The sequence below is a fragment of the Dermochelys coriacea genome, chromosome 27 (genome assembly GCF_009764565.3).
Source record: "Dermochelys coriacea isolate rDerCor1 chromosome 27, rDerCor1.pri.v4, whole genome shotgun sequence".
NCBI classification, from domain to species: domain Eukaryota; kingdom Metazoa; phylum Chordata; order Testudines; family Dermochelyidae; genus Dermochelys; species Dermochelys coriacea.
The window spans coordinates 11,056,766-11,079,556 of NC_050094.1; the positions used below are offsets into that span (position 1 = coordinate 11,056,766).

Genomic DNA, 22,791 nt, shown 5'->3' on the forward strand with positions numbered 1-22,791 from the left:
AGCAAAACCCAGCCAGGCAAGCCCCCGAGAGAGAAAATGCTCTGTGCCATCTCAGAGCCCTGGCCCACTCCGCCCCGTGTCCCATCTCCAGCCGTGGCCACCTCCGATGCTTCAGAGAAGGAGATTAAAAAAAACCCGCCCACAATACATTGGGAGGAGAGAGGGATCCCTTCCTGACCTCTGCCACTGGAACCCTGAAGCATGAGCTTTAGATATGCAAGACATCAACTGGAAGTGAGCCCTGGCCCCCAGCATCACAAGCAATCTCATCAGACAATCTGTTCAGCTTTCTCTTAAAACGAATGAGGTGGTTTGTCCCCACAACTTCCAGTGGGAGGCTGTTCCGGACCCTCACTCTGATGGTTAAAAAGGGGGGCACCTCTCGACTGTTAGCAGAGGTGGGGGGGCTGTGCACCTTACTTTTAGTGCCATCCTCAGGCAGGAGTAGTTCAAGAAGAACCTACTGTTTTAACAGGGAATGGTAAAGGAAGATCTGGGAGTTTGGTCGGCAGGTTTGCAAAGTTTAGTCCAGGATTTGGGTTTTAACCCCTTCCCTCCCACACTCAGAGCCAAGGATTCGCCAGGTCCGTCTCTAACCCAAACCACCTTGAGAAGCGCCAGTTTACAAAGAAAGGTTCGGCGAGGCAAGAGCGACTGACGCGTGAACAAGCAACCGATGCTCCCAGCTGCCTTTGCAGCTCCGCTGCGTACGCTTTTAAGATGTACAGTTACAATCGCCAACCCCCAAGCGCTGCAGGGAGGGAAACAGAAGCCAAGAGGCAAACGCGCAAGGTCATTTGAATGGGCTTCTCTATTTACACCCAGAGCGAGCGCACTGAGAATGGGATGGAAGGATTTCATGAGAGAAGAAAAATGCCAAGCAATCATTTAAGAGACATTTTTTGGAGCAGGTGGTGGGGTTGCATTTGTGTCCTGGATAAAAAAAAATGACCTCACAGCCCCAGCTTCTGGAGTCATGGGAATATGCAAGAATCTCAGCCTTCATTTATTTTGCTTGGAGTTAGCACTCTGGCTCTCTTCTACCCCAGAGATGGCTGCATTTCAGTGGTGCAAGTCTGCACAACAGAGACGCTGTCTAACATGTAGCACACTGAACAGGGATTCAAGAAGCCTGGGTTCTAGCCCCATCTCTGCCACTGACTTGCTGTTGGGCAAGAGACTTCACTTATGCTTCCCCTCCCAGTCTCCACCTGCCTTGTCTATTTAGAATGCCAGAGCTTTGGGGCAGGGACTGTCTCTCACACTCTGTTATGTACAGAGCCTAGCATAACATGGCCCTAATATCAGTCGAGTGAAACTGCAATTGGTGTACAGTCTGTGCTTTGTGTTGGAAGGTGCTGGGTGTATAGAAAATATGTGCAATGAAGTTACTTATTTTGGGGTTTTTTTAACTGCTGTGATTGTGATGAATATCTGCAGTGCAATATTGCAGTGTCAGAGGTTCCTGAAGCTCTGCCTATGAGACTGAAATGAGGAAACCACCGAATTAAATGCTGGTTGCCTCTAAGGCTTGCAAAGGAAAAACCCCCAATTTAAAAAAAGTCTCTCTCTTATTAAAAACAAAACTGCTGGCTATTTCGAGGGCTAATGCTTCCTTCTGCAAAACACGGATCACCTTCCGAGGAAATTAGAGGAGGTTGCTAACCAAGACCAGCGAGAGGTTTATGTGCTAATTTGAAACTTATCTCTCTTCAATAAACATGCCCCTTTTAGGGGCCAAATTAACAGCTCGGGTCAATGGAGTTACACTGATTTATATCAGTGGAAGACCTGGCCCAGTCTTCTGAATGCATATGTCAAAAGAAACAGACACTGAAACAGAAATGCCAGCTCCAAAGATCCTTCATGTTTTGAGTCCCAGATCTACCTCCAGGGCTAGTAGATAGGCCAAGGATTTAGGTGACCTAGAGTCTAGTCCTGGCTCTGCCACTTGGTTTTCTAGGTGAACCTGGGCAAGTCACTTTGCCACTCTATGCCTCAGTTTTCCCTTCTGTAAAATGGGGCTCATGCTACTGACCTCCTTTGTAAAGCACTGTGAGATCTGTTGATTAAAAGAGGTAGTTAGGGATTATTATTTGACAGATGTTGCCCAAATCCATGGCATCTCTAATGAGAGATGAGCCAAAACACACAATTCCTGAGCTTGGTTCTCCCCTTTTACATCAGTGCAACTCCACTGGCTTCTGTGGAGTTACTCCCAATTTACTGGTGCAAGTGAGGGGGGAATCAGGCCCACATCTGGATCCTAATCCTAATTTGGAAGGGTCAGATCCTAGATACGAGAATGATTGATGCTACAAATCCTATTAGAGAGAAGTCAACAGAGCGCTCGCTTGATCAGTCCGGGATTATGGTCAGAGCTCAGTCCCACTGCAGCATCACCAACCCCAAACATTCAAAACCCATGAACCCCCATCCTCCCCCAAAGTCAGGAGACTGGCTTAAAAATCATGAGATCTAAAAAAAAAGTGGAGTTCTTTTTCTTTGCCTGCTGGTTTGAGCCTTCAGCTTGTCTCCTTGGATCAGGTACTTCAGATTCTTTCACAACCATAAGTGCTAGAAACTTGCTGGGGCGGGAGGGGGGGGGATTGCTGGCGTGTGTTAGGATTCACATTCCACTGGTGCACACTGCTGCACCATGTGGACAAGCCCCTGGGTTCCATTTGCGACTCTGCCACTGGCCTGCGGGGTGAGTCACTTTCCCTCCCCGTGCCTCAGTTTCCCCATCTGTAAAACGATGTTAACCTCTTTTGTAAAGTGCTTTGAGAGCCACCGCTGAAAAATGTTATAATACGAGCGAGGTGTTATTATTTTATTGGCATAGCAACACTGGCAAAATAGTAACACCTTTTACCAAAGAAGTTACGCGGGTCAAACTTCTTCAGTGCAGATCAGGCCCAATAAACTGAAACAGAGGAGGGGCAACAACTTGCCCCCCACACCGCAAACCAGCAGGGGAGCCACAGGTAGAACCCAGGAGTCCTGGAGCGAAGTCCTGGCTCTCACTAAATCAGTGGGAGTTTTGCCATTTTCTGCTGGGACCAGGTTTTCACCTGCTCCGCTGAGCAATGCAGCCTCTGCTATTGCACCCTGCTCCCTCTCTCGCAATCGAAAAAACGAAAGGCGGGGGGGAGGGAACGGGAAGGGATGAAAAGGACATGCAGGGATTGGAGAGGAGTTTCTGCCTCGCTGGAGAGGGAGACTGGAATTAGATCAAAAGCATTACAAGCCCTGACCAGGTGGAACTATTGTCAGTTTCGCAGTGCATGCCGGGGGGATTCTCCATCCCTAGCTTGCGGAAGGACAGTGGAGCCTGCGTGTTGCCTGTGGCTGGAAGAGCCAGGCGGCTGGCCCCTGTGGACACAGACGCAGGTTTGTCACGCTAAGGGCAGGTGGTAACGTGGCTTGTCACAGCCCCGGGTATGCCGGCAGCGGCCCAGTGACACCAGCGATGGTTTCGTCTTCTAAGCGCTGTAACGTTTTAGTCTCATTCCAGTTGTTCATCTTGGGGCAGGGGGCAGCTGGGTGGGATTTAGGGGCCCTATACACCGGCGAGATCCCATCTGACCTTAAGCTCTATGACCTTTACATCTTGACCACAGGGCAGCATGCAACACTAAAACCCACCCTTCTTTTGCTGGGCAAGGTGATGCCTCGGCCAGACCAGGGCAGGTCAGGGAGACATTTCCACTGTCTCTTGCATGCCGGCCTGCAGCAAGGCCTGTCCCCAGGTCCCCATCCCAAGCAGCATTATCGTGGGGGTGGTGGAGGGCGGAGGGGAAGACGACCTACTCAAGAATGGCCAAAAAGCCGAGATGGCGTTGAGTAAATAGCACTCCTGCTAAACAGCACAAACCCGAGCAAAAATAAAAGCACAAACCACAGGCTTATCTACCATCTCCACGTGGGGGGTGGGCAAAGCAGCAGCATTAAGCCAGAGACACTGGGGTAGGGTGGGAAGGGAAATGGCCGAGAACAGTTAACCCCGCCCCAATGGGATCGGGAAGCAGAAAGTGCCATAGGGCTCTGTGTGCCTGCCAGATGGAATAATGATGAGGATTTTTCATTATGTCAGGTGCTGTACAAGCACAGGGTAGCCATAACAACAGCTCTGCCACAACACACGCTAGGGTTTCGAAGTGCTCAAGAGACATTTGTGAAGGCAGGCTTGGTGGGTTCAGAGATTTTAAAGCCTGAAGGGACTGTCAGATCATCACTTCTGACCTCCTGTACAACGCAGGCTGGAGAATCTCACCCAGTGATTCCTGCGTCCCGCCTATTGCACTTGGAGAGTCAGTATCAATTCTCCCCATTTCATAGACGAAGGAAACCAAGGACCAGAGCAGTTTAAGTGATTTGCCCACGGTCACACAGTCAGGACTCCTGGGTTCTCCTCCCAGCTCTGAACTCCTTTAGTGACTCCAAGAGAGTTGCCTCTCCCGGCCCCAGACTTCCCCATCTGTAAAAAGAGGATGATGCTAATGAGCTACCCTTGTGGGTGCTGGGAGGGTTAATTCACTAATTAGGGACTTGTGAAATGCACAGAGATCCCTGCAGGGCAAAATATAGAGTTCTGCCCATCATCGGCATCCATGGGGGAGTTTCACATGGACAGCGGCAGGAGAATGGAACCATCTGCAGAGAGAGCTTCCGGTTCTATGGATGACACTAACTGGCGTCTATACCGCAGCTTCCACTTAAAGCACTTTGCAATCAGTTCCTAGCCCACCGATGAATGGCAGCTAGCCCTGGAGTGAAACACAGTGACCCTGCCCAAGAGTTTAGGACAGGAAGTGCAGAATACTGTATCCAACATAGGAATTCAGGGAGGCAGGATGCTATTCCACAAGGCAGGACATCCATGTTTAACATCCCATCACCCGTCAAAGCTCCTTGGGGATTTGGAAGAACCACAAGCAGTTTGGTGTAAAGACAGGCACCCTCCTTAACCCCAGACTGGGGCCCTGCCTCGATGCCCATTCACAGTGAAGAGTTCCCCATGCTGTACTGCAATGATCCAGAGATCTCCTATCTGTGTTCTGTCTCCATCTCTACCTGCTTAACTTGGGAGATATAACACATGATGGTTCAGATGCACCATGTACTCTGGGTCTTTCTTCCATGGGGGGGGGGAAATTGCATTATTCAAATCCTCTTCTATCTCCCCAATCCAGCCCAGTTCCCCTTCCCATGCAAATGAACCTGGTTACATTAATTTACCTAATGATTATTTTATGCCCCTCTCTCTCCTGTTTGTTTTTGCAAATGGATTTCCTTTGCAGCACGTACAGCAACAAAACCATTGACAAAATGCAAACATACAAGAAATTAAAAAGGCAGAAAGCCCATAGCATTTCCCAGCAAGAGAGTCTGAAATCAAACTGACATCTGCAGACTGCCAGTCAGGCAGAACCAAAGAGTGCGGTTCAGGGGCGCTGGGGCAGGTCTTATTTTAAACATAATAATATTAAGGTACAGGTCTGATTTAGCTCCCATTGAAGTCAATGAGATAAAACCAAACCATCACGGACTTCAACGGAGCAATGTCGATTTATACCAGCTGAGGATCAGGCCCGTTGATGCCGCAGTTAAACTCCGGTGCACACGAGTAGCTTTACTTATGTGAGAAGCCCCATTGACTTCAGTGTTTTTCACCTGTGTGATGTGTGCAGGAGCCTGTAATTGTAAAATTTACTTCTGAATGCTCATTTTTTCCCATCAGTAACTTTTCTATAACCTGTAAAAAGCCTGTTTTGATATTCACAATATGCCTTATGTTTTGGGGGGCCATGTTCTGCGCTCAGTGAAATTCACGTCTGTGCACCAGGGTAACTGACAACAGATCTAGAACTGAGCCCACACAAGCAAATTCTTTTAAGCACATACTTAGCCATAACACGACTTGTCCTATGGAAATAAATGGGATACTTAAACATGTGCTTAAAGGATGTTTTGGATCAGAGCCTTACATTTTTCCCCCCATGAAGGAAAAGTTACAATTTAATCATTGCTACTATTTTCCATCTCTGCTACTTTTCAACCATGTGGTTCAGAGCCCCTCAACCTGGGTTCTACATTTGGAACAAGTTACCAAACAAAACCTCCATTACGTTTTCGAATAAACCCGACTGCCTGTCCAAACTCTGAACCACCCTTTGGCCAAACTAGAAAAGAAATAAGGCTAGAAAGGAGACGACAAACCCAAACAAAACACGACGGCTTTCAGAAGCGTTAAAATTTTAGGCAGAAATAGAACATTCTGTTTGTAGTTTAAGTGACATTAGAAAATGTGTTTATATTTACATCAGATGTAGCTCGTAACACTGGGGGTCTGATTCTCCATTTCTTGTGCCTTTACGTGAGTGCAAAGGAAGGATAAGCTTTACACTGATAAAATGACAACACAAGGTACAGAGGAATAGACAGGAATAAAGATTTTCTCAGAGCAGATCTGCAATCTTGTCAATTTCTTTGATTAGCGTGTATTGCTGCCCTGTTATATTTTTTGTGGTTTTACTAAGATCCTTAGACTCTCAGCAAACAAATTAATAAAGAAAAGACTGGATTTTTAGCTGGAATAAACTGATGTAGCTCTGTTGACTTCAATACCCGTTGAGGATCTGGCCCGTTCGTTTCAATGCAGCTATGTCAATTTACAGGATTTGAAGATTGGACTCAAAAGATCATTCTTTTACACAGGTATTCCGTTTGGGGGAGACTTCAGAAAGTCAATGGAAGTTGCGTTCCTATATCATGTAAGGGTTTTGGAAATCTTCTCAATCTTCCATTCAAAAGAAAAATATTGAAACAAGAGAATCTGATGCAAATCTAAAACTCTCTCTTCCCCTACACTAGAGAGGCAGAATGACTAAGTCGGCTAAAAGAAAGAAAGAAAGAAAAAGTCAGCCAAAGATTAAAAATACAGATACTGTACATTTCACACCCAAAAGAGGTGGAAAAGAACAGGTTACAAAAATGAGCCTTATTTACAAGAAAAGAGAACTCTGAGGAGGTAAATTTTGTTCCAAAATTAAAACCGAATCTGATTTTTCTTTATGGGGGAGTGCAAGTGGGCGTGTGTGGCTTCTAAAAATAATGTTGATTTCTTTCTCTTAAAGAAAAAAAAATAGTTGAATTTTGGTTGCTTGCACTCAACATGTGAGGGAGAGTGGGGGGGCTCGCTACATTTCCAGAATTTTTGACTGTGCAGTAAGTGACCTGACACAAAGGGGGGGAAAAAAAAGAAAAAAGTATTGCATTGCAAAATGTAGGGCATCTTTCTCAAGCACATTGCCAGGGAGAAAGGAAGGCACAGTGGTTAAAACCCCACTCTGGGAGGCCCGAGATGTGGATTCTATTTTTGGCTCACTGGATGACCTTGGGTCACCTATCTGTGCCTCAGTTTCCCCATCTGCTAAACAGAAAGGATATACTGATCTACCTCCCAAGGGAGTCGGGGGTAGGGGTTGTGAGGGTTAATCAGTATTGACAACCCCTTACATTCCAAAAAACAGGAGTCCAGCCTCAAAATTCATGACCGGCATAAAAATCATGAGGTTTAAAAAATAATAATAAATGTGGAGTTCATTTTTAATTTGCCTTCTGGCTTTTGAGCCTTTAAGATACACTGCGGCCACAGTTCCAACTTTGCCCTGCAACCCACAAGGGCTCGAAGCTTACTTTTATTTAAATGAATGTCAAGAGTCTCACCAAATCACAGGACTTGGGGAGCTGGGACTTTAAGAAAAACACCAAGTGGGGCTGGCTACTCTGATTAATGTATTAATATTTATTACATAATTTGACACCCTTGCATGGAAAGGAATGGGGAAGCTTAGACGTACTTTTCTCTCTTAGGCCTTGAAGAGCCATCAGTCGGAACTGACCGGGCTACTGCTAACCACAGAAGATCTGAATTGATGATTTAAAACTAAAAAGCTCTGTGGCTTGTGCTCCATCCTCTGAGCCATCTGCACACAATCACACATGGACAAATGCGCTCCATGGATCTAAACCCCCTTACAACTGCGGTTCCATGTTAGAGGCAGAAGTGGATGATGCCCAGTTACTACTCCTTTGGGTGCAACTGAAATCTCCCAAACCCAGCCAGTCTCATGAGATTTGGGCCCAGGACAGCATGAATTGCACCAGAGCAGGTGATCCGGCAAAACGTATGCGCCAAACAGGAGAAAAAGCTGACATCACAAGAACAGACTGCACAATCTCAAGCATTGTCAAATTGAATCCAACTCTCAGCCATTGTTTCGGCCTCCTACGCTAAACCATAGACCTAAAATTTAATCCATGTCCAGAAGACACCAACTGTGCAGTCTCAGCCTATTGCTATATACACTAGAGGGCCTCCTACGCTAAACCATAGACCTAAAATTTAATCCATGTCCAGAGGACACCAACTGTGCAGTCTCAGCCTATTGCTATATACACTAGAGGGCCAAAATCTGCCGTAAGGAGAGAGACGCTGGTGGAGGAGGAAGGATGGCGTGGTGGCTCAAGCGCTGCCCTGGCCATCAGAAGACCAGCCTCTGCCAGAGACTTCCTGGGTGACCTTGGGCAACTCCCTTCACCTCCCTGTGCCTCAACTCCCCATCTGTAAAACGCGAATAACGCATTTAGATTTGGATGTACAGCAGCTGGCACAACAGGGCCCTGATCTCAGTTGTGGCCTCTAGGGGCTGCCACCACTCACGGGCCTTATCCTCAGCTGGTGTATGTGAGCGTACTTCACTGAAGCCCATGGTGGAGCTGGACAATGGGATTGCCTCTGATACCAGGTGGCGGGTGGGGAAGAGGACTTGACCACCCAGGAGGTCCCATCCAGTCCTGTGTCCCTAGCAGCTAATCTGATTTATACCAGATGACGATCTCATCCCATAATAAGCGAGGAAGGAATCAGGTCCTTTTCTTTCATGTTTTATTGGGCCAGATTCTCAGCTGGCGTAAACCTGCCTCGCTCTACTGAAGACAGCGGAGCGACACGGCTTGACAGCAACCGAGGATCTGAGCGAAGGGAGAAGCGGGCCCTTCGCTCCAGAAGAAGAACTTTAGCTCGGATGCCCGTGACCTACATTGACTTTAGTTTGGCTGCCGCGTGGAACTGAGTTACTCTCTCTTCTGGCTCTGCTCACAATCTCACCTTCCGATCGCATTCTTTTATTGGCCGTGAAACCAAACTGACCCTGGAGCCCCGCTAGCACCTTTCCCGTCTACACTCCGCCGCATTAGAATTAGCCCCTGCGCTCCATGTCATCCTTTATCTGTCCACAAAGCAGAGCCAGCTTGCTTGCTAATCTTAGCAGCGCAGAGTTAATCTGGTCTGTGAAAACTCACTCTGTTCTGTTTAATAATACATCACTGTCAGGCCCCCTCGCCGGCACTGTCCTGTCCTGTCCCTCTGGACGAGGTTCGATTTGACATGCCAGGAATAGACAACTTGACTTTCCTTGTGCTTCTCTGTGTAGGGTTCCATTCTTTTTCTGATTAATGTTACCTAGGGGGTGGGGGAAGATTGCTGGCTACCTTCTCCTAGCTACGCAAGGCTCCCTCTTAGACCCATGTGGGGCTAACCCCTCCGGATGCAGATCCAGCAGTGGGAAATCAACATGAATGTAGAAACCACAGGATGGATGATCTGAGCCATCGATGTCACTGCAAAGCTTAAAGGATGATTGATGAGTGATCATGGAGAAAGAAACCAATAGCCTCAAACACATGAAGAGATTCTTTTTCTCAACCTCACAAGAAAGCACTCAGCTGCATCTGGGGCAGAAATTTGCTTTCGGTTAGACCAGCATCAATATGGAGTCACTCCATTTGCACTGGTGTGTGGAATGACTTTGCTTGATCCTGGTGGAACAAAGATCGTAATTTGACTCTAAATTCTTCAAGCAAAGTCCAGGATCTGATCTGCAATCAGAGGGGAAAAAAGGAAGGGCCCATATCTTCAGAGATGCTGAATAGCAAGAGCTCCTATTGACCATGGTGGGAATCCTCAGCACGCATGTGTCTTTAAGCAGAACTCTTCATTGGTTTCAGTGGGAATTATGGGGTAAAAATCGAGCTTGGCAAAGGATCTGACCCGTTGAAACTGTCCAAAGCAGCATTGCCAACTCTTGCAATTTTATCATGAGTCTTGTGGTATTTTGAGATATTAAAGACCCAGTTCCTGGAGACATGTGAATATGGGAAACGCTCAGCTTTCATTCAAAACAAACAAAATGTGTCTAGCCCTTATGGCTGCAGATAAAAGCCAGATAATGTGGCCTGAGCATGGAGGAAAGGCTCAGAAATCAGAAAGCAAAAAAACCAAACCTATATTTGTTATATTGGTTTTTCAAAATCTTACGATTTTAAAGCCAATCTCATAATTTTCTGGGGCTGGGACTAACGACTATGGGATGGTTGGGGTTGACAACACTGAAGAAATTCTAGTAAATCAACATTCTTCCTGATATTTGGGGGTTACTTAATAAGCGAGGAGAAATACTACAACACCGAGTGAAATGTCCCATAGAGAGTGTGAAAGAGAGGGGGGTTCCTGGCTAATATGCTTTCACCTGTTCATCTCCTCCCACAGTGACCTTACATTACACTTCATTGCCTTCAGTGGTGCTTCTCTGGTGGGGGATCAGAACCAAGCCCATAGTTTTTTAGAAAACAAAGCATTACTTGGAAAACCAGGTCAGCCTCTGAGATTTTTACCCTGTAAACTCCTCAACTGAGTCAGTTTCTGTATCAGAGGCTTATCCTCTCAAACCGAGAGAGGAGCAGGGGCAGGACAGGAAGTCTTACAAACCTGCTCAGAGGGCATGCTCCCCTGCCCCACTAGCAAGAATCCCCAAGGACATGCAGCCACTAGCTAATCATTCCTTCTCCAGGCATCGGTTTCAGGGCTTGAAGTTCAGAGGCAGTGCCCACCCGCAGCCCCCACTGACTTCAACATGGCGTGGCGGATTACACAGCGTCTCTGAACATCAGGCTCTGAGTCAGCTCTCACTTGTGCCAGAGCAAATCAGCAAAAGGTGGCATGAGACCAGAATCGGGCCCCACGGGGGGCTCAGAATCAGGCCATCCAGGAGTCACAGGGGGCTCAAAATGCCTTGCCCCCCTTGGGAGACAATCCCACACCAGCAGAGTTCCCTGTCTTCCAGCCTTTCCTGCTTTTCAGGCCCTCCTTAAAATCAGTTCCTGAATCCTAATTCTAGTTCTATGGACTATCCCAAATCATCTCTGCTCCATCCCCTCCCTGCACAGAGCCAGGATTCCTCCCTTTGGTAGAGCAGCGTAACTCCACACAACGGTTTCCCAGCAGCACGGCGGAGCAGAGACTCGGCCCTTGGGGAAATCAGTGAGCGTCTTGCAGCGTTACACAGAAGAACTGACTTTAACTGCTCTTTGTCTAAACTACGGCCATTTTTCTCAGCACCGTTATTTCTTTCAAAACTCTGGAGGGCTTTTGTTGATTTCTTTTTAATTTTCCAAGGCGATTTTTGAAGCCAGGGCAAGTAGCAAGGAATTACACATAAGAGTTTCACAAACTAAAGGCCTGGTTATTGTCCCCTTTACCATCGGGCTTTTTTCAAGTTCCCCTGAGCTAGATCTCCCCCAGCAATCCTGACTTCCATGGACCTACTCCAAATGATACCAGCCGAGGATCTGATCCTGCCATAGGACCTGGAGATCCTGCCATTTAACCTCAGTGGGAGTACGACCAGGACTAAAGGCTCACGTGTTTCACCTCTAGAATTCTGCTCTGTCATCATTTCATCGATTTTGCAACTAAAGGCCCATTCCCTGAGCAGCCAGTGCAATGAACTGGTGTGTAGCTGAGTCACCGCTGCTCTCTGCTGGAGACAATTGGAACTACATAACTGCCTGCCATAGGCCTTGTACTGCAGCTAGAGCGGGTTCAGAATTTTCCAGCTCAACTTTTTTGGGGGGGAGGGAGGGGTTAGAAAGGGCCGATTTGTAGAAACCAAAACTTTTTGTCGGAAAAGGTCAGTCAGTTTTGACAAAAGCTGTGACAAGAAGGCGTTTCAGGTGCAGGATGGACTTTCTCGTCAAAGCAAGAGAGACATGTCCCAGTCGCAAATGGCTTGGATGCTCCCCTGCGATGTAGGAGAGACAGGTTCAGGTCCCCGTTCTGCCTGGTTTGGAGCAGGGCTTGAAGGTAGCTCCTGAATATGTCATGTGAGTGCCTAGCCACCAGGCTATTAGCTGCTCTGGGGTGGGGTCGGTCAGTCTCTCATTTTTCAAAAACTGAGCGAAGGTCTTGGTTTTGTCCCTAGTGTGGGATGGGGCATTTATTTTACTCTAAAAAGCTTTTTGCAGGATGGGACAATAGTTTCCTACCCAGCTGTAACTGCATGTAGCCGAAAGAGGGTCTCCTTCGATTCTGAAGCAGGAGAAGCCAGATTGTCAATGTCTAAGAGGCCATAGACATGTTAGGACATTAGATATAGGAGAGGAATCATGCTATTAGCACAGATACACGCTAGGAATGCATCCGATGAAGTGAGCTGTAGCTCACGAAAGCTTATGCTCAAATAAATTTGTTAGTCTCTAAGCTGCCACAAGTACTCCTTTTCTTTTTTAGGACAGGCGGTGTTCCATATCTGTTATTTCAGTCACATGTGGGGTTTTTTTTTAAACAAAAAAAAAACAACTTGCGATTATATTTTTCACAAAGGTTCCTTAATGCTCCAGAACTGAAATAAAGCAAGATGCTATCTTCTTGTGGCATTTCAAACCATTGTGTGGTAGAAACACCCCATGGACAGCAGATCCAGCTTTATTTTCGGCACTGTAAACTGGCAAAATTTAAAAAAATAAACAGCCAGTGAGAAACCAAGATGAATACCACCACTGAACTAGCCAGAGTAAATCCAGCTCCCACCCTCTGGAAAGATCAAATCATGCAAGTCCTGATTAAAGCAAACCTCCCCCCCCAAAGCCAGTTTAGGACACTGGCGTTTACACACAATGGGCTCTGGTATCTGCTTGTGCTAATGTAAATCTGGAGTTAACTCTAGTGACATCAATGAAATCCACTCTATTGCCACCCCGGAAGAATCAAGCCCAGACAAGATAAAGTGGCTTGCCCGATTTTAAACTTTTCAAGGCTTTGGTGGCAACTACACCTGGTACTGGCTCTCAGGGGTAAGTTTCACCCCAAACAAGTCAGAAATAGAAGCCAGGCATCCTGGGCTGAAACCTCTGGGTGCTACCGCAAAGGCCAGGCAGCATAGCTGGGAGCAGAACCCACAGGCTTTGCCGCTAGCCTCACAGTGCGCCTCTTACACACAGGGACTCGTGCTGAGCGGAGCTCTGACGTGAACTCGTGCCATGCTTAGGGCCAAGGGGAGCAGTCAGCAAAGCTGAAGAGTGCCCCACAGCCGAGCCATGCAGACACTGCAGTTGGGTCTCCGCAAACAACGAGAGACCATATATGTCCCGCTGGATGCAGGGGGGCCACATAAACTCACTCTTCAAAACGTTAGGAGAAAGGGGAGGGGAGTTCATTTAGCCACGAGAGGCACTCACAGCTAGATTCCAGCACCAAGCACCATCTGTCTTTTGCAGAGGAGTTGATCAATGGGAGTATGTACTTACAGTTGATTCAAAATCTTTATTCTCCTCTCCCTGCGTCTAGCTGCAGACGCGTCCTGGCTCTCTGCTAAGGGCTTTCATTGCTCAGCACAAACAGCTAGAGAATGCCAGTGGTGTTTTGCTTTTCACACATTTTATTTGCGCTCCCCACCCTGAAACAATCACTTTTAGAATGAGATCATGCAAATGCAGCTGGCCTCCTGGTGATCAAAAGCTCACATCACACCTCTCTGAGCTAGGGTGTGTTGCAAAGAAAGAAAGAAAAAAAAAACCACCGCTGCAAACGTCCCCACAGCAGAGCCCGGCCAATGCCACTTACGGTGAAACAAACGAACAAACAAAAAAAAAATACCCCTGCGTTAAATGAACGGGCAGCAAGGCCCAGACAAGACTTTAATGAAGGCGTTATTAAGCACAAGGGTGAGATAAAGAAATGGTTATTGCCTTCTAGTAAAGCTGCAGCAATCAGACACGACTCGATGGTCCAAACACATCGAGTCTAGCAGGGTGTAAAATACAGTTCTCTCAGCTGGCAACTTTCCATGCCACCGTGTCTTCTAAATTAAGGACCCAGGAGAGCTGAATTTCATTAGCTGGATGACACGTTCAAGGTGCAAAGATCTTTCCTTCCTTCCTGGAGGCGATGGGCGGGGGGTTATCGCTGGCGTTCTCAGGAGCATAGACTTTGATGTGACAGATTTAGATTATATGCATTCTTCACCAATCATTTAATAAGATTGTGCGTCAGTGCTGGGGGGGTGGCAGGGAGGGCCTGCGTCTGTGCGAGCCGCATATGATGCGTTAATGATCCTACTCCGAGGCCCAGAAAAACCCGAGAGGGTTACACAGGCACGTGGGGGAAGCGTCGGCTAGTAGACCACAGGACTAAAGTTTGAGCCAGGAGGCGCGATTCCCAGCTCACGTCCACGTACCCGCACTCATCAGTGCTGGAACTAAGGGTGCGGGGGGTGCTGTGGCCACCCAAGTACGGCCTGCCCAGACCCCCGGGGTACATACTCCGGGAGCTAGCCCAAATTGCTGCCTGGGCTACGCTGCTGTTTTCAGCGGGCTAGCTCTGTTCGAGCTAACACAGGTCCACGGACATGAGCCGGGAATCGCACCTCACCTCCCGGCTCAAACGCAGATGTAGACTGAGACCCGGGACTCCCGAGTTACAGTCCGTGCTCCACCACTAACTCACTGCTCGTCAGTTTCCTTGTCAGCAAAACCAGCTAAGGAAAGAAGAGTCACTGGGACTCTTACAACAAAGCTCCTGGCAAGCGTTAATGGAGTCAATATCAGGATGCTTTATACCACCATCCCTTCCCCCCCCTTTTACAAACGGGGAAACCGAGGCACAGAGCAGGGAAGCCACTTGCACCAGGGTTGCACAAGAGAAGGCAGGAACAGAACCCAGATGGCCCAGCTCCTAGTCCTGGCCCGTCCCCCAACTCGCAGCGGTGCAGAAAGGCTTCATTAATTAGCGCTCGCTAAAGCACTTTTGGAGCCTGGCGTGAAAAGCGCTCCGGAAGTGCAAAGCATCACAAGATACAAATCCATCCCAGAACAAGAAGAAGCTGGAATAATGGTGGTGCATGCCCTGTCGGGGCTGGTACCCTCTGGTCTCTTTCACACACCTGCCGTGTGGGAACACAGGATGGGCTCACTAGCTACTGACTTCCAGGCTTGCTAGAAGGTCGGAGGGGACAGGGAGAAGGAATCCAAGCAGTTGGCACTGACCCAGAACCACCACCTGCTGCTGAACAATCACTCTCTTCTCCCCATCAGGCCTCACTTACACCAGCCCCAAAGGAGAAGCTCCTTAATAGGACGGTCGAGGGGAGGGATGCTCCAAGAGGGACCTCCCCCCACCCACAGTTTGGAAGGTGCCTCTCCACCCCCACCCCCTCCCCGCCGTCCCCTTTAGAACCTGCCTCGGATTCGATTAGCTGCAACAGCGGCACTGGCATGGCCCTTGTGTGTAGGAAATGAGCCAGGGGATCCCCTGGGGAGGGATTCCCAGCAGAGCAGAGCTAATGAAAGAGGGAACCCAGTAATCAGCTTCCTGAGCGGAGGAGCCGACTTGGAAACACACCAAATGTTTACCCAGCTGATACTCAGGGACGCGCAGGGGGCGGCGGAATCCCAGATGCTGGAGCAGGCAGGCAGGCGGGGGCTGGTTTCCAGGGGGCTGACTCTGCGACAGTTTAATTACGGAGGTGTCCTCCCAGGGAGGACAGCTGCGCCTTGCATGGTTCAAAGAGGCCAGTTCCCGTCTCGGCCAGACTTGCAGCCAGCTGCCAACTGTGAGGCGCTCCATCGAAGCCCAGGGAGCTGTGCCAGCGTGTGACCAGCATTGGATGGGAGCCCTGGAACTTTCTCTCGGTCGCCCGAGGTGGAGAGCGCTGAAATCGGGAGTCCCCCGCTCTGCAGTTCAGGGCCGGGCCAAGCATCACGCCCGCGGCCCCAGCCTGGAGACACCACTGCCGAGGGCAAGAATGGAGATTCGACCGCCCCTCCTTTCGATCCACAGCCTCTCCGGCGAGACCGCTAATGAGGATGCCAGCTAATGGCCCTTTTTTGCGTTGTGGACTGGACTGAGACCCCTGCAACTCATTTCGTGGAGGCTTCCAAAAAGCTCCCAGCCACCCCAGCTGTTCCCCACGTTTGGCAGACACCCAGTTGCCTCACAGGAGCTGTTTTCCCAGGTCCTGTTACAGCCTGGAGCAGCCAGTCCCTGGGCAACACTGACTCGATGGAAGGATTTGCATGGTGCCCTGATGGGGCCAGCGTTACATGATTCCTTCACTGCTGGGCCAGTCTCCGCTGTGGCCTCCAGCAGGAGCCACGAGCCCGATTCTCCGCTCTGGGGCCTGATTCTCAGTGACTCCTTTCTTTCACTTGGGACAGAGAGGGTGAAGGTGGCTTAGGTCTGCTCTAACTGACCTCCATCCAGTCCCTACTTGGGATGGGGATGGGCAGAGCAGGAAGGGGGATTTTGAGGGGCTGTTTACAGCCAATTCCAGTCCTCTTTAAGCTGAGGGAGCAGCCTGACCAAGCCTCCACAGAACAGAATCAGGGCCTCTGTATGATCAGTTACCCCAGTGCCACATTTCAGGACAGCTGCACCTGTATCGCCCTTCCAGGGCACCCGCTGTCAGGCTGCCAGCTCCCCAGGCTGCCAGCTCCTATTGCCTCTCTTAGACGGAGCCGCACATCTCTCTCCCTTTGGGCCAGGGTGTTTCCAGGCTGCCCAGATCCCTGCCTTTCACTGTGTCCTTCCCAGCACAGACAGGCTGTCCGAGACTGACCATAGAGCAACTGTCAACAGTTAGAAGTCACCACACAGCACTTCACAGGCAAGCCTACTTTGCTCTGAAGGTAAAAAGTATTACAGAGAAAACATTAAGAATAACGAAAGAACCCACGTGCATGCTAATGAGCTCACCAGAATTCATCCTGCCCGAATCCCTGCTAGGGTCGGGGTAAGTCCTTCAACCTCCCCCACCCACCCCAGGGAAGTCCTTGAGGTTACCAGTTCAGCATCCAATGAAGTGAGCTGTAGCTCACGAAAGCTTATGCGCAAATAAATTTGTTAGTCTCTAAGGTGCCACAAGTCCTCCTTTTCTTTTTGCAGTTCAGCACTGCTTCAGCATTGAACAAGCCCCAGTCCTTCCAACCCTCCCTAAGGTTCGGGGCCCTCCCGGGACCTGTCCGTTGGCTGGATCAGGAAGAAGGCCTGTTTAAAACCAAAAAGAAAAGGAGTACTTGTGGCACCTTAGAGACTAACAAATTTATTAGAGCATAAGCTTTCGTGAGCTACAGCTCACTTCATCGGATGCATTAGCTGTAGCTCACGAAAGCTTATGCTCTAATAAATTTGTTAGTCTCTAAGGTGCCACAAGTACTCCTTTTCTTTTTGCGAATACAGACTAACACGGCTGCTACTCTGAAACCTGTTTAAAACCAGGCTCCTTATCCAAATCCTAGTGCATGTTCCTTTCCAAGGGGCCGTTTCTCCGGCGGTGTTACAACCTGAGTGAATCCGCCTCGTCAGTCACCCCCTGCTGTTCTCCTATTCGCCCTTCGTCAGTCACCCCCTGCTGTTCTATTCACCCTTCCTGGGGAGACACACACACAGGCATATTTAAAACAATGGACCCCAAAGGCATTAACCTAATTCAATGAAGTCCGTTCAGGATATTGCAGGAAATTGTCAGTCTATGTCACCACCAGCGCACATGGCTGATCTGCTATGCCTTCCCCTTGTGAGAGACACATCAGGGACTGAACTGGGGAACTCCAGAGCTAAAAGCAGGAGCTGTTATCGCTTGAATGACACAGCCAAGCATCCCCAGCTGGCTCATATCCTCTGCAGATCAGGCATGGCAGGGTGGGAGGCTCACCAGCACCGGTATGAACCCCACCATAAGGGGCAAGGCAACGGGCAGCCGGGAGACAGACACCCAAAAGCCCCTGTAAGCACACAGCCCCCATGCGTTCTGCCCTCGACTTCCCAATGATTGTCACAAAATCCACCATTAGTTCAACAGCAGGGAGGAGGTGAGAAATATGTCAGCAGCAGATCTCCATTTTCCCAGCCACGGCAGGTATTTTTCCACGCCCTGCTCATTAGAGTTCAGACAGTCTATTGGCTTCCAGGGCCGCAGGGAAAGGACGCGAGGCCAAGCAGCTTGCATCGTTTATTTTCAACTCTTCAGCAGCTGATGTGCGATCGGGAGTCACAGCCGCTCCCGAGATGGGGGTGGCTGAGCTGGGGACAGCCCGTTCAATAACCACGCCGGGGCATTAGCAGGGCTCAGTGTAATATTCCCACCTTTCTGTTGTCACGCTGAACAGGAAATAATCCTTTGCGAGAAATAGAAAAGCCACCAGGTAGGCTTGAGTCCCTCCAGTGCCCCGAGAACAAGAGAGATAGGGCATCTAGAACTCGCTAGGACACGCGTTATGAGCGGCAGGACACGACAGTAGCACCTAGAATCCTCCCCCGAGATCGGGTGGGGAAGGGAAAGAGAAGCACAGACAGGGGAAGGGACTTACCTAAGGTTGCACACTAGGTTAGTGGCTGAGGCGGAAACAGCCCCCAGGGTCTCCAAATATCCCTCCAGAGCCCAACCCACCAGACCAATGATCCACACTGTGGACTAGTGGTTAGAACGGAGGCCTGCTGGGTTCTTTTCCTGCCCCAGTGTCCTGGGGCGGGGGGAGGGATAGATCAGTGGTTTGAGCATTGGCCTGCTAAACCCAGGGTTGTGAGTTCAATCCTTGAGGGGGCCATTTAGGAATCTGGGGCAAAAATTGTGGATTGGGGGGGTTGGACTAGACCTTCTGAGGTCCCATCCAACCCTGATATTCTATGATTCTATGAAGTACCAAGCTCCTGTAGCAGCCAATGGGATCTTTGGCAAGTCACCTTCCCACTCTGTGCCTCAGTTTACCCCTCTGGGCACTGGATAGAAGCGTAGCTACTGCCCTTACTGGGTATTGCAAGGTTTAACCTTTTAGAGCCAGGTTGCGCCATTATGGCCCAGTTTGAGGACCGCACATGGCTGCATCTCCCTTGGGGACACTACCCAGGGAGCAACCAAAGCCTCCCAGAACTTCGCCATCTTCTTTGGAGACTGCAGCAAGGACCCCAGACTCCTACTGCCAGCCTGTTCTGAGCACAGAGGGACACGGGCCGTGCCCTTGTGGGGGACGAGCACCTCTCCTGCGCCCTGCCCCTGTACATGGGGCACAAGGTGGGGAAGGGAGGATCAAACACGTCGCCCGCCTGACACTTATGCCAGGCACCAGGACAAGCTCGCTGCTGCCCTCTGGAGCACACCCACCCAGCCGCTTCACCTCGGCTGCCCCCCTCAGTGCAGGCAGCTCCGCCGTGCAGGGGCCGCTCACGCACCTCGCCTGTCAGCCTGCGACAGATCTCCCGGGAGACGCTTCCCGACGGGTTGACAGGAAGCGTCAGCTGGTTGCTATGTGATACCAGGCGCCGGGCGAGGGCACTCGGGGAGAAACGGTGCGGGAGAAGGACTCTAGGAGCAGAACCCGCCGGGCTTTTCTCACAGGGTTTGCTACACCAGCCATGGGGCACGCACACCATCGGGCGCGTGTGCACGTATCACTGGGGGCACGTGCACAAGACCGTGCACAAGGAGATCCGGATCCCTGAATGGGCCATACTCCCTACACCGGCCAGGCAGTGCCGGGCTGCAGCCGTTCGGCAAGGGACTGGTATCCCTACGCCAAATGCCAGAGTCCACCCATCAGATATCCCTACACCACACGCTGCCCCCCCTCCCCCCCGGTATCCCTATGCCACACGTGTACGCTCTCACCCAAGAGATATCCCTATGCCACGCACCCCCACCACCACACAGTATCCCTACCCCACTTGCCACTAACCCTGCCTCCCCCCGGTATCCATAAGCCACATGCTGTTACCCCCACTCCCTTCCCCACGGTATCCCTACGCCACACCACACTCTTCCCCTGATAGCCCTGCACCACAGACCACACACCCCCCGCCCTCCCCCAGGTACCCCTATCCACATGCTGTACTCACCTCCCCACACAAAGTATCCCTCTGCCACACACTGCAGCCCCCTAGCCCCCCACAGCCAAACCCATGCCCAGCTACACACAGCTCCCGCAGTGACACTCACCTCGGGAATCTCACTGCCAGGCCAGGGGGGCCAGCAGGAGCCCATGGGGGGGAGGAGACAGGCGCTAAGGGGCTCCGAGAGTCAGCTGGGCAGCAGAGGATGTATCGGGTTGTATCAGCTACAGGGGCACATTCCAGCCTTTGCTCTGCAGCAGGGGAACCTCGCAATCTCTCTTTACCAACCGGGCTTTCCCTGGAGTCCCCAGGAGGGGCTGAGCATTTCCCCATGCTGGCGGGGTAGCAGCGGAGGGAAGGGTAGATTTTCCTTGCCGATTAAGACCCAGGAGGGAGAGCGGTCTAGCAGGAAGAAGCGCTGGCCAGCAGTTAGAGCAGGGAACGAAGAGCCAGGACTCCTGGGTTCTCTCCCCTGCTCTGCACTGATTCCCTGGGCAAGTCACACCCAGCTGTGTTTTCAGCCAGGGGTTTCAAGCACCGCCATCGTCCAGGGAGCCTGACCTGAGGCCGCTAAAAGGAGACCCCGTTTTCACTGCGCCAAGAACCTGCGCTCCTGCCAACTTCAATCGGCGGCTCCGGGCACTCCACCCCTTTGGAAAAATCAGACTCCCCTGTCCCAGTACAGAAACATTGGAAAGTCAGGGCCCCCTGCTGAGCTGAAGCCAGGCATGGTTCAGAGCTGGATCCGGTGGAAATACAGACAGGGCCTAATCCCACAGCCCCCGCCGCTCACTGACACCAACGGGAGGGAGGGCTGGTGGCTTGGGCCCACGGGCATTATTGATCCAGAGACTCAGAGCAGGCAAACAGCTGGGGGAAGGGGCCCTTTCACCGTGCCACTCATCGTCTCTCTCCCACCAAGAGCCATTTCAGACCAAGGTCCCTGGGCCGTCTCAGGGACAAGAGAAGCATCCAGCTGCCAAGTCATTGGCCCTGCAGATTTGGCCACCCACATCCTGCATCGGGCGGGGCAGGATTCTCCCCCTCCCCCGGGTTGCGCAGAAGCACGTCCGTCCACACGGACGGGCACTTACTGGTCATCACCGACTTTCTTCACCCACGCCATGTCCCGCTCCGACTGACTGGTCGCCAGGTCCTAGGGAACATCAGACAAAACCCCATTACCATCAGCAGGGCACCCTAACCCTTCATGCACACACTCCAGGGCCGCTCTCATCCTGGTCCCAATAGATTTCCCAGTCTCCCCAGCTGGTAACCCAACCATCCCCTCTCTCCCCAGGTGTTGCTCTCTCAGGATAGACTGAGAGCCACACACCTCTATCAAGCCACCACATGGAATCCCTTCCCCAGGAGAGGCACAGCTGGAGTCAGCTGCAGGGGTTGGACCAAGGGCCTCTAGCCCCAGAGAACCGGCATCTGGCATTTGAGCTACAGGATTTGGCCTGCTAGCAGAAAGCGGTGGCAGGCTATCATCTGTGGATCCGTCACCGAAGGGGCACAGCCATCTCCCACAATGTCCCGCTGCCTCTAGCCTAAGTAAGGGCCAGCAGAGCAAACCTTGCACCAGTCCTACCGGCCCCACGTCTCTGCACCAGAGACGGGACCACGGGGGGCACGAAGCAGAGAGCTCCAAACTCCCTCAGCCAAGCGCGAGCTCCCTGCCAGAGGGATCAGGCAGAGCCAATAATCCCTGTGCGCTTGGAGATCTCAGTTCCGGTCAACAAGCAGCTGTCCCCTCTGCCAGGGAAAGATACCAGGACCAGGCTCGGGTCTCTGTCAGTCATGACTCCACCTGGGCTCCAGAGTTACAGCAGGGGGGCCGAGAGCAGGACCCGGCCCTGCCTGAGCTCTCAGCTTGTGGGGGAGGCACAGGTTTGCAACCATCCCTGGGAGCTCCCGGCAAACAGAAGTCCTGATTCCAAATGCCAAGGCCCCAGTCCAGGAACTGGGCCTCTGGTCTTTCACAAGGCCTGATCCTGCAAGGAGTCCAGACGAACGCCCGCAGCGACCCGACTGCCCCTCACCTGCGCCCGGGTCTCCTGGAGCTGCTTCAGCTCAGACTGCAGCCTCTCGCACTCTGCCTTCAGCTGCTCCTCCCGGCGCTGTGAGCTCTGGGCTTCGTGCCGGGCCTCCTCCAGCTCGGCCTCCAGCCTGTGCACCTCCAGCTCGCTGGGCTGCTCCAGGCTGCGGGAGCTCTGCCAGCTCATGGACCGATCCAGCACTGGAGTGGGGGATAGGATAATGCCGGTGAAGGGAGGTGATGGGGGGAGGCAGACTCACCCCAACTGGCACAGGCTGGCTCCCTCCCGCCAGCATCCCTCTCCCGGGGGGGAGGTCAGAACACAAAAGCCCTATTGGGATCTGCCCACAGAAAGAGGCGAATGACCAGCCCTGTCTGTGTAACAGAGCAAAGCAAGAAGTGCCCAGGGAACAGAAGCCACGGACAAACGGGTACCCCAGTCTGCAGCTAGGAGCAAACCAGGGTCCTGCACCTCAGAGGCACAGCCTGCTGCCCCTAGACCCGGCAGAGTGATGGCATTAGCCAG

General features: G+C 51.1%; 1 protein-coding gene across 1 annotated transcript in view; it reads right to left on the reverse strand.

The window, feature by feature from the left end:
* Positions 1-22,791, reverse strand: part of TBKBP1 (TBK1 binding protein 1) — a 57,551-nt gene that overhangs the window by 16,624 nt on the left and 18,136 nt on the right. The window contains exons 6-7 of the mRNA XM_038385539.2: positions 22,270-22,466; positions 21,319-21,380 (exon numbers count right to left, since the gene is read on the reverse strand). Of these exons, the coding sequence (XP_038241467.1) occupies positions 21,319-21,380; positions 22,270-22,466 (259 nt within the window). The remainder of the gene's footprint in view (positions 1-21,318; positions 21,381-22,269; positions 22,467-22,791) is intronic.